At 43.5% G+C, this 12,577-nt stretch overlaps 1 protein-coding gene across 15 annotated transcripts in view; it reads left to right on the top strand.

Moving 5' to 3' along the window:
- The window catches only part of LOC116942827 (protein furry homolog-like), a 296,076-nt gene that overhangs the window by 239,419 nt on the left and 44,080 nt on the right, over positions 1-12,577 (top strand). For all 15 annotated transcript variants that reach the window (XR_012941831.1, XM_076067514.1, XM_076067513.1 and 12 more), the window contains 3 exons: positions 4,249-4,370; positions 8,015-8,202; positions 11,539-11,633. Coding sequence is in view for 14 of the 15 variants with exons in the window: in XM_076067514.1 (XP_075923629.1) it covers positions 4,249-4,370; positions 8,015-8,202; positions 11,539-11,633 (405 nt within the window). In the remaining variant the exon portion in view is untranslated. The remainder of the gene's footprint in view (positions 1-4,248; positions 4,371-8,014; positions 8,203-11,538; positions 11,634-12,577) is intronic.

Below are 12,577 nucleotides of genomic sequence, written 5' to 3'. Positions count from 1 at the left end.
ATGTCGTATTCTATTATTTATTTTCTTTTCTTTCTACGTGACTTTACCGAAAGAACCAAAGAGTATATTTGTTTGTAGTGATTTTCTTACCTTTCATATACGTCTCACTCCTGTCGTTTGCTGTATTCTTTGTTTTGTTGTTGCGACTTTCCTACCTGCCCCCTCCTGGACATCTGTGAAAAAGAGCTTCCTGGCAGATTAATGCAGATTCCGATTATGATTTTACCAGCTGAGGGAGCTTTCTGACAGTGTTGAAGTAACGAATGTGTGTGTGGGCCCAGTGTGTGCTCTTCCTCCTCCTTGGGTTGCGTGTTGTATTAAATTCACGTGTGAAGTGTACTGAGTGTAATATTTATTGAGTGGAGTAACAGATTTTAAAAAAACGTGAATTCTCATTTCACAATGGGTGAAGGCCTCCCCCATTTCACGTCTATCTTCCCAGGGTGTTTTCTACACCATACTTTACTCAGCGTGTTCGTAAAGGTGCGGAGGAGGACAGTACTGGTTCTCTTATCACTCACCACTGTTCAGTTCAGTTTAGTTCAGTTTATTTTGGTATAGCCCTGTGAGCCATTCGGCTCTTGAATCGTGTGCAACCACAACAAACAAAAAAACACGAACAAGAAAAACATCTTAAAGTGACTGTGACTGTGCAAACAGAAAATCCATGGAAAAAAAACAGCAAAAATATTCCTGAAAAAAGCACCGTACACCAACGCTGTGTGCAAAAAATCCCAGTGGGATGCAAGTTAAACAACAACAACCACAAAAACTTAGATTAAGGCCATCAGTCTAACTCCGTACTACAACAAAACTAACATGTCCAAACCAAAAAACGTTTTCCAAATCACCAAAAAATAAAGCCATAATTGCAACGTAACAGTGATCACAAGGACTGTGACCGAATTTTTACAATAAACTACATAAATAACATGTAGCACCAAATCCTAGAGCCATAACTGGCTGCATGAGTTACTCCACAACAACAGAAGCATCGGTCGGAGTATCAAATTTTTCAATGCACCTTTAAGATCAGCACGCTAAATCAAAATACACATAATACTTTGTAGCGTCATCCGGAGCGAAACATTTTATTTTATTTTACGCCAATGAATAGCAGTGGCAGCTAGGGGTGTACAACTCCTCTAGAGCAGTTTTGAGAGAAGATCTCATTGGTAGTGATTCAAGTTGCAGTTTATTGGCAATAGCATTCCAGACTCTGGGGGCATCAATAGATATAAACTGTGGACGGGAATCCAACTCTGCTTGCCAGGTTCATAGCGCAGCACCGCTAACCACTTTACTCATTAAGTTTAACGAGTATTTATTAATTGTCTATTTTTTTTGCATGTTTGTTTTTTCAGAAATATTGTTGTTAACCATTTAAAATAACAAATTATTTCCAGGCCAGTAAACAAATTCATTTTCTTTGCATTTTACGCGAGACCTTGTAATGTAGTATCTATCCACTTGACTACAGCAACTATTGACTGACCGACATCAAACTTGACTTAATCCATAGACCAGAGTGCATTCATGTTTTGAATGTACTGTGGTTATATTTACCTGCACAAGGTATTCGATAATGTGGCTCCTAATCCTTGACCATGGGAGAATGCTGGACCGAGTTGATCCCTCCACCCTTGCACTTGCAATTAAATTGATGTAACCAAAGTTACACTCAGTCATATTCCCTTGAGAATAGGTGGCAAAAAAAATATATTAAAAACATTAAGCGACGTTTTTAGCCACTTATATGGAGCAATACAGCTTCAGATGACATTGATATAATTACCAGAAATATTTGCCTGGCTTTGATACAGAATTTGGGTCATTTAGGCGCGCGCATTTAAACCTTCGACATCAACACAAATCGACTTGGACAACTATAATAGCAGTTCCTATTACCACATTTTTCACGAGTAATAAGAATAACCCTAGCCGGGGTAAGGTCACCCAGAGAAGTCAGTGCCGCCACACTCAATCAAGCGTGGCCTGCTGTTCATCTCCACAGGCGGCCGTCAACAAGCTAGTTTTTTTTTCCCTCTCCTTATTTCTAGATGCTTAGCCAATTTGCAATTAACGGTGATTTCTGTCTCGCACCCCCCAGTGGCTAGTTTGAATAATTTCACGTTAGAAAAAAAATTGCGCTTAAAAAAAACAACTGTAAAACAGCACAGTGGCTCGTTGTTGAGCACTACTCTGCGGGACATTCCGCTGCGTACGAGCAGAAGGAACGTTCCCCAAAGAGGTGGGGGTGGGGGGGGGGGGTGCACATGAGTGTCATAATGTTCCTGTAACACATCAGCAGCAGCACGTGCAACAGTGTGAAGGGATGATGCATGTTTTTTTAATGCCTCTGGGAAGAGGCACATGCTGGCTGTTTCGGGGTGTGTGTGTGTGTTTTTGTGTGCGAGCGCTTCTTAAAAAAACTTTAGATGTCGGGCCAACATGTTCGCAGCGGTTGTGTTACGGAGGGAAACGTCCGTGTTGTGTTCCCCGCGATGCTCAAGCCTCGTGAAATGAGTGTGTAGGTAGTTGAAAGGCAACCATATTATATCAGTGCCAATGTGAAGTGTTTGTAACACAGGTGTGGTGTCTTAATCTGTAAGTCGTTCGACTGGACATGTTCATTAAGCAAATTAAAAAGTGTGTATTTTATTGACATTGTAAGTTAGACGAATGCAAGACGAGGATCTAGTTTTCAGAAATGCAAAATTTAAGTTATTTCAATAACTAATGTGAGGCATTTATTGTACAGTAACTATTATAAATATGACGTATAAATGTTTGTCAGGTTTAATAAGTCCTTGTCCTGCTTTGTGAACTGATCCTTTGCCGAGGTATTATGCTATTTGGCCACATATTCAGTACTATTTCGTTTAATTGTCCATATACTTCTAATCATTGTGCGGAACAGCTGATTGTGTGTGACAATATGTGAATGTAAAATTTCTTGCGCTAATTGTAACCGTGATTCTCTTGGGCTTTTGCTCATTAAAAAGTTGTTATTCATTTACATAATTTTCAGGGTCAAGCACAATTTTGACCCTGTGGCCATTTCCCAAGCTTGCCTGAGTATAAAGTTATTTAAGTTGAGATAATGTCATCGAACACTTTGGTAAATGAATACTTTACCAACTTGTTGGGAAACATTTTAGCTTGGCTGCAAAGAACAGATTCAAAAATCCTCTAAGCACAACAGCAGTGGACATAGACGGCCCTCCTCCAACTCTGGCTTCTGGACACAACAACTTCGCAGCCTTCCATCACAGTATGATTATTAGGTTCCTGCACTGCACACTGGTACTGCCTAGAGACGTCGCTTTAACACTGTGGGGCGCCGCGGTGGCGAGATGTTAAATTAATCGCCTGGTATACAGGTAGGTTGTGGGTTCGATCCCGACCCTGACACCTGTATATTTGGAGTTTGCACGTCTCTCTCTCCGTGGTTATGTGGATTTTTCTCCGGGTCCTATGGTTTGTCCCTCCACAATTAGAAACATGTGTTTAGACAATTTGGCTGTTTTACATTTCCACAGGATAAGCCACTTCATTGGCCTATCATTTGTGGCCAGGTCTCTTCTGAAAATAAGCTATATAGCTCAGTGGTGAAGGCTGTGCTGCTATTGATGTGTGGAAGCCACAGCTGAAGTATGTTGGGCGGAGAAAGCTCAAGGCTGAGGCTGCCATCTGCTTCTGTTGCGCTTAGACACTTGTTAAACATATATAATTCTGGTTGACTGTGAGGGTTATGTACAAGATGAAATGTGTGCCTAACAAAACAAAACAGTTTCACCGATCGATCATCGTCGGCAGCGGGAAATGGAAGCAGTTCGAAACGATCGCACGCATCAAGATGTTGCTGAACGACCAGGGCTCTCTGAAGTATTCAGAGGATGTGTGTCGTCAGTTCCATTGCAGACCTGTGAGGGGTTAGCATGATCAAACTCACCATAGAATTAATCATCGTACTACCAAGTGACGTGAGAGATGGAGGAGGCTTGGGGAAATCTTACTCCAGCAGTGGATTGACCATGCCTGATGATGATGATGAGTACCAAGTGTATGTGTAGTTTATCAACCTAACTCAAACCGCTGTCTAATTATAATTTCTGAACAATGTATGATTATACCTTTATGGACACCCTGTTTATTAACGAATATATGTTTAGTTTAATAACAGAGTATATATCCACAGAAGTAGGCATGATTTTCTTGCTTTATTTTCCCTTCCTGTGTCTGCAGAAAGTATGGGCCCCTGTGGAATTACGAAGACATCTCCACCAAGAATCAAAACATTCAGAGTGCAGAGCAACTTAGCAAGTTCCTCTTGCATGTTGTTTCAATCTTCAAGGACAGCAGGCCAGGTGTGTGTGTGTCTCTGTGCGTGTCAGAACGTGTGTTATGGTGAGCGGTAGTGCAGCAGTAAGTGCGCTGCTATACGAACCAGGTGACCTGGGTACAATTCCCGCTCACGGCCGATACCAGTGACGATTATCTAAACTGGTCCTGGGCATCCCCTAGGTCGACTCCACCTTAAATGAGTACCTGGTGTGCTGTCTAAACATCGCCACTCAGGAGACAAAGGCAGTCAGATGTGGTGCTGGCAACCCACCCTCTCATCTGTTGTGGCGGCTCATTGGTGCTCACTAACAGCCCTTGCCCCAACAATTTGTCAAGGCTATATGGGGGATCTTTGTCTTTTTTGAGTGTGTGTGTGCGCATTTGAATGTGTGTAAACGGAGCCTAATAAAACTAAAAGTCCATCAGGCACAGACTCAGAACTGAAAGAAAACAGGCGAATTTGTGTCTTTTCATTCACATAAAGTCAGAAAAAAACAACATGAATAAAAATTAACATGTATTTATACTCAAGGCAGATGGGCCAACTCTGTGGGATAACCACTGTGAACTTTCTATGAAAGTAAGAAGCTTAATCATGCCCCAGCCAGGATGTTAACACAACACTTATTTCCTGCAACTTGCAATCATAGTACTGGAACAGCAGGATAACCTCAGTGCCAGCTGGCTAGAATGCGAGTGCACGGTTAATATGTGATTATGCGAGATGATAATGCACAGATTAAACAGTGAATGTCCTTAAAACTTTCGTGACTGCAGGAATTCATATTCTTTGGTCACGTAGATAGAAAAATAATACAAAATAAAGTGAATACAAATAAAAGAATAAAAAGGAACGAAAAATAATAACCATTAATGGAGACTGTAGCCTGGTTCTTAATCAGAGTGAGTGTACTGGCAGTCTATAGTGTAGGCTGTAGCCTGGTTATTAAGTTTGGTGAGTGTACTGGCAGTTTATAATGTAGACTGTAGCCTGGTTCTTAACCTCGGTGAGCGCACTAGCAGTCTATAATGTAGACTGTAGCCTGGTATTTAAGCTGTTCCTGACACCATTGCAATCATTGAAGATTTGGTTCCAACAAGGACTAAATGCTGATGTTCCAAACCTGGTGAGACACTGCCTTACCATCACTTACTTCACCTGGAATGGTACATTCTGCAAACAAGATGAAGGTACCCCAATGGGTTCTCCCTTATCACCAGTGGTAGCCAATATTTTGTGGAAGAGATACGTGGATGACACGTTCGTCATCTGGCCACATGGCCCACTAGCACTGAACCAATTTCTCAACTACATCAATTTCATACACCCAGCCATGAAATTCACCATGGAATTGGAAAAGGAAGGCAAGTTACCATTCTTGGATGTTTTAATCGAAAAGAGACCAGATGGCTCATTGGGACACTGTCTACGGAAAAGCCACCCACACGAATGCCTATCTGAAACCTGACTCCCACCACCATCCAGCCCAGAAGAATTCCCTCATCAAAACCCTACGCCATAGGGCCTGTTGCATCTCCGACCAGCACCACCTAGCCAGTGAACTGGAGCAAGTTCACCAAGCCCTCAAGATGAATGGATATTCGGACTGCACAATCTGCAAAGCTGTCACCCCAACCTTGGGGAGAGAACCATCTGAGGACCCAGTCAAAACCATCACCTTGTCATACATAGCAGGGGTTACCAAAAATATTTCCAAAATCATGAACAAACACAAGATCCAGGTTTGATTCAACACAGTACATACAATTCGTGATCTGATCCCATCTGTGAAGGATGTGATCCCTGACATGCCCCGGTGTCTACAAACTAAGCTGTGTCTGCGGCAGTAGTTACATTGGGGAAACTAGACGACATGTCTCGGACCGTGTTCGTGAACACAAGGCAGATCTGAAACACGGTAGGACCAATGCCTCGGCTGTGGTTGATCACTGTTTTAACGCTGTGGGCTCACATGAAATAGATTTTTCCAAGACGAAGGTACTACGTAAACCCACTGGCTATCATCAAAGATTTGTCTATGAAGCCATCCAGATATACAAACACAGACACAACCTCATTCGAGAAGATGGGTACAAATTGAGCAATCATTGTAAGGACGTGATTAACCGGGTAAAGTCTTAACCTGCTGTGATGTTTCTATCCTTCCTGCCGATGTTGGCTGACTCTCTTAAGTTGCATTACTAGGTTGTATGTCTTTGTATTGAGATCCTGGATGTCCTACTCGATCTGCCACCGATGCATCATTGGCTTGCTAATCTCTCACAATACAATGGCGACTTCCACAGCCTCAGGGAAATCATCGCCCTCTTACCCTGAGGGGACTCCCATCTCAGGCCTATCTAAGACCTCGTTTCAGTAGCTTTCTCTCTCTCACCTGAAGACGATTGCCTGTGTTGCGATCGAAATGTCGTGATGTATTATTTTTCTATCTACATGACTTTACCGAAAGACCCAAAGAGTATGAATTCGTGCAGTCACGAAAGCTTTAAATCAAGACGTAGCAATGGTTAATAAACTGAGTGCGTGTACTGGCAGTCTATAATGTAGAATGATTTTTTTTGTTCTTTCGGTAATCAAAAAATTAGATACAAATTAAGAACAAAAACCACGACGTTTCTATCACAACAAAAGCGATCGTTTTCAAGGGGGAAAGTCACCGATGGAAACCATTTATAAATGTTTCAAAAATGGGTGTGACACAAGAGCTCCTGTGGCACAACGAAGTGGGCGGGACATATGTGCCCTGGGGTCAGAGAACACCACTGTGAAACACGGAACATGCAGTGCCACAAAAAAACTTCTCGGTGTGAGAACGGAGTGGGCTGGGCATATGTGCCCTGGGGTAAGATAACAAGAAAACGACACGAATCAAGTCATGACTTGACCTGTAACCCGGCTACAGTCTACATGAAAGACTGCCAGTATGTTCACCGAGGTTAAGAACCAGGAACAAGTCTACATTATAGACTGCCAGTGCACTCACCCAGCTTAATAACCTATCTACGTGACTTTACCGAAATAACCAAATAGTAAAGTGAATATCCTGTGGAAGAACTGATTCCCACCATAGGGATGTAGGCTGGCTCTGGACTATCGATGGAAATGAGCACTGCCCCTGTCGCTCATTCGAGCAGGGAGACACTTGGACTCTTTACTTGTCCTGGGCAGAGACCGGCTGTCCATCACAGGAATGTGGAATTTTCATAACTAGCTTAGGACCACCAACTGCAAAAACAGCACCCCATGTTCATTTCAACACGCAGAAACTTTGACTTGGACTATGATATTAAAAGCATATATATTTATCATTCTCCTTGACGTAGCAGCAGTCGAAGCTTGAAGCGAGGTGTATAGAGACGACACGAGCTTGACGAAGGACCATTTGCGGGCTAGTGCTATGCACACCTTGTGCCACACGGAGGGGTTTGGTGGGTGGGTTCTGGGTAGGTGGGTGGGTACTGGGTGGGTGGGTTCCCCTCGGCTAGACTGCAGCAGGGCAGTGGAATGATTGAGATGAGATGCTTTGAGTCGCTGGGCCTTTTAAGCAAATCGCCCTATAAATCTCGTACCTTTTTGATGCTTTCTTTACTCCCGCCCTACCCCCAAAACCCACCCGGCCTTGGTTCCGTGACGTCGATCCCGCAGGCTCCAACTTGGAGCAGCGACTCGGCGAGATGGCGCTGCGCCTGGCGCTCGCGTGCCCGTCGCGCCACTATGCCGGGCGCTCCTTTCAGATGCTGCGCGCCCTGCGTCAGCCGCTGGGCATGCACAGCCTCTCGCTGCTGCTGTCGCGCCTCGTCGAGAGGGTGGGCGACGCGGCGGAGGAGACTCAGGTGCGACGCCCCATTCCCTCGACCTCCCCGCACCACCGCACGCTCTTCCGTTGCTCTCCTCGATTTTAGTTTTGTTTGTCCTGTCATCGGTATTGTCATTGTTCATCGTCACGTGCGTCAGCTTGTCGGGGTTGGGTGCGACTACTTTGTCATTCTGGGTAAGCACACATTTACACAATTGTTAGATGTTTGCAGTCTTTGACAAGTATATTAGCACTAGGTTGAGGACCAATCTTATTCTTAATAAAGTTTTTTCTTTTTGTGTTCGATTGCGTAAATATAAATGTGTCATTAACTCACCACCACCCGACAAAGTCAATTAGTAAGGTGCCCATCACTTACTACTTCAGCTTACTGGTGTGTTGGAGAGTAAACCGACAACATTTGCAGTTTGAGTGACTTTTTGCTGGTGATTACCACCAGCTTCAGATGATTTGCAAAAATTGTGAAGTCTTCCTTTATCTTAAATAGATTGACAGCTTGCTTGTGGTGGGGTAGAGTGTGGGTACTCCCACTTCTTCCAAGTTGTCAGGCATACGTGTAAGAGTAGGTCAAATACCGTCTATATGGGGCTTGCTAGAACTCTCGATTAGCCCCTTTCCGCTAGCAGTGGTGTGAGCAAGCAGTTTCAAGGCCTGCACCTTTAGCTTCAGGTCAGCGGTTAATACCACCCACCTCATGTGTGCTGGCCAGTTATTTGAAAAAAGTCAGAGACACAATTGCATTGTGTTTCTGCACATCCGAGAGCTGCAACTCCCCCGATCGAGAGTTGAGTGCAACATCACTGCGCCATCCAGCTGGATTATGAGACAAAAATTTACAGGGGAGATTTAGTTTACAATTGTGAGAGAATCGGGTGAAACCAAGGGATCCAGGGGACTCTTGTAGCAGAAGGTCGTGTTCACATTTGATTCATGCCCCTTTCATCTTTTTATAAACGTAATTTGTTGTCTGTCCGTCTGTCAGTCCGTCTGTCTGTCCGTCTGTCTGTGGATGCAACTTGCGAAGGATTTGGCTCGCAAACCGTGGGGTTTCCTTTCAAAAAAAATTAGCCAGGTACCACGCCGTCAGCCCCGTGGTGAACCAGCGCTATTCCGTTTTCCCATCTGTCAACTTTAAAGTAGTTAAATTAACAATTCAGTGCTATTCAATATTATTTAATTATTTCCTCGCGCCGCTCAGCATGCATTTGCGCATGCGCTATAAAGCTGACGGGGATTGCCCATAGCAATGCACATGCCTTCGAAGGGAGGGGGGGACATATTTATTTTTCGCTTCAAAAATGCAAAAATAATACAATGCTGAGGTAATTTCTTCAAAGTGTCATGTCCTCTTCTCCCCCCCCACCCCATGTGTGCACTTACCACTATAGGGTCGGTTGATAATAATATTATAGCGCTTAGATAGTATTATTGTAATGGCGGGTGGGGGGATAGTGGGGGGGGGGTAGCGGCCCAGCCTGCCAAGGTGCCACCTTGGCCAGCTGGGTAATCTAGGCGGGACCGGGGGCTCTGCACGGCAAAGTTAAGTAAGTTATATTTTCTTGCTTCTTTTGCTAAACTCACGTGAGATGGAAAACTAATATTTAAAAAATAAGTTTGCAAATATTTAAATAATAATAATTATTGTGTGTAGACAACTAATTTTTCTAAATTAAGTTTGTAAATATTTAAATAATAATGTTTGTGTCCAAGTCCTTGTGTGCGTGTGAGTTAATGTGCGTGTCTGCGACGGTGTGTGTGTGTACGTCCGTGTGTGTGTATAAGTCGATATGTGTGTGTGTGTCAGTCGATGTGTGTGCGTGGGTCCATGTGAGTGTCAGTCCAATTCTCTATGTGTAGGTCCGTGTGTGTGTAAGTCGATGTGTGTGAGTGTGGGTCGATGTGTGTGTGTAAGTCTGTGTGTCAGTCGATGTGTGTGTGTGTGAGTCACTGTGTGTGTACGTCGATATGTCTGCGTGTAAGCAGATGTGTGTGTGGCTCTTTGTGCGTGTGTGAGTCGATGTGTGTGTGTGTGTGTAAGTCTGTGTGTGTGCGTGGGTCCATGTGTGTGTAAGTCCATGTGTGTTGTGTGTTCGTAAATATGTGTGTGTGTGTGTAAGTGCATATGTGTGTGTGTGTGTGTAAGTGCATATGTGTGTGTCTAGGTCGATGTCTGTGTAAAGTCTATGTATGTGTGTGTGCGAGTCCATGTGTGTGTGGGAGCGGTAGTGTAGCGGTTAGCGCGCTGCGCTATGAACCTGGCGACCCAGGTTCGATTCCCGCTCACGGTCAACACCAGTGACGATTATCTTAACCGGTCCTGAGCCTCCCCTAGGTCGACTCAGCCTCAAATGAGTACCTGGTGCAGTGTGTAAACATCGCCACTGGGGAGACAAAGGCGGTCGGGCGTGGTGCTGGCCACCCACCCCCTCGTGTACCGTTCCGGCCTTCATAGGTGCTCGCTAACAGCACTTGCCCCTACAGTCTGTTAAGGTTATATGGGGGATCTTTTTTTGTCTTTGTGTGTGGGTCGATGTGTTTGTGTGTGTGTGGGTCAATGTCTGTGTATGTGTAAGTCGATGTGTGTGTCTTTTTCGCCCGGGCAACGCCGGGAAGTGGCTAGTCTGTGTATATAGGTCCACCCAAGGAATCCTGTTAGTGGGTCTTTGTCACTCATTGGGGCTTTGCTGTGCACCAGGCATTGTACAAACACTATTTTTACTTCACATCTATTTAGGCGTGGCTGGTGTATGTTATTTCACGAATGTAAAATGTATTAAAATACTGATTGAGCAATTTATAGAAACGTTACTTTCGATGGCTCCCATATCTTATGAAAGATTAGATGGTTGTATTGACATTGGTGAAACACACGTAGAGGCTTTGAACATAAATATTTTCAGTGCGTTATTTTATGAGAGCATCGATAAATGGATCATCCCTGTGTATCTGTACCAACGATCTTAGCTCACAATCAGAAGGCTGTGAGATCAAACCCAACTCGGCCCATCATCTCTATCATGTCAATAAAATGAGTACCACTTTTGTGGGAAGTCATCCCATATATTGAATGGCCACAAAAATGTGGAATTTCACCACTGGCTCCGGGCTGCCAATGGAGATGATTTCCACTCCATGTCTTGTTTATAAATAAAACTTTTTAAACAGAAAATGAAGTAAATTTTTGTTTACTAACAAAATGTTTTTTTTCTGACTTAGCAATGTGTATGTTGCGTTACTTTAAATTTATTTGCTTTATTGCTGACATGCAATAACACAAATAAATATAAAGTAACTGTCCACAGGTCATCAATAATGTATCACCGTGAGTAATGGTGTCTGTTTTATTTGACAGGGAAATGTCCTGGAGGTGCTTTTGACTCTGGAAACCGCCGTGGATACAATAGCGGAGTGCTCCAAACTAAACAACTTTCTCATTGCATTCTCTGGGTGAGTGGCATTAAGCAGCACTAAGCAAAAAATGGCACATCATAAAGGACATTCGGCCAAAGATGGTGATGTAACGTCTAGGTTTTTCCCCCAACCGTGGTGTATGGTTCTGCTTCGGTACGTAGTTTCTGGAATAGAAAATTAGAACATGCCTCAAGCTTTGCCATGACATTGGAAATGTTACTAATGGGATGGCAGGTCTGGTCCAAATGTCTCCATGCTCAAATGGGCATGAAAACACCCCCATGCGACACTCATCGCTGTTCCTCGCCCTGAGCCAATCAATGCAAATTTGCATTTATATTGGAGTTTTCATTCTTTCCCAGTAGGACGCCTGCATCCTGTAAAGTGGGGTATGCAGTTTGATGTGTGATAGACTGTTAAGAAAAAGAAGTAATTCAGTGTTGGTAATTAATTATTGAACATGCTTGTAATGCAGTGCGTTTGGAGGAAGGGTTGCTAGAGGTCTCAGATTTCATTACGTGTGATGAAACTCCCATAACCCACTAGGACACGAGGTGGCCAGGCAATGGCAAAACATCCAATGGTTAGAAACCCATCAGTATGGCTTTCAGGCTAAGTTTTTTTTATTTTAGGAAAGGCAATACATGCGTAATGTTGATTTATTTTTTTCTATTCATAATCGGGACATCAGCAAATGTTTATAAAAAAAAATTCTGGCAAAGGTGAACTTTCATCAATGAGAGAATCTGGCTGTTGGAGTGCTGTCTCTTCTTATCAGAGCAATGTGATATTTAAAAAAAAATGTCCTTGAAGAATAATTTCACAAACTTCTTCAATGCAGAAAACCTGCTCACAAAATAAACTGAGACTTGGTGAGACTTCCCTGTGAAAATGTAGTACAGTAAAACCTTGGATTGCGAGCATAATTCGTTCCGGAAACGTGCTTGTAATCCAAAGCACTCGTATATCAAAGCACTCGT

The sequence above is a fragment of the Petromyzon marinus genome, chromosome 16 (genome assembly GCF_048934315.1).
Source record: "Petromyzon marinus isolate PM22_M1 ecotype Great Lakes invasive population chromosome 16, UKy_Petmar_22M1.pri1.0, whole genome shotgun sequence".
Classification (NCBI taxonomy): domain Eukaryota; kingdom Metazoa; phylum Chordata; class Hyperoartia; order Petromyzontiformes; family Petromyzontidae; genus Petromyzon; species Petromyzon marinus.
This window is presented reverse-complemented; position numbering and strand designations above follow the sequence as displayed.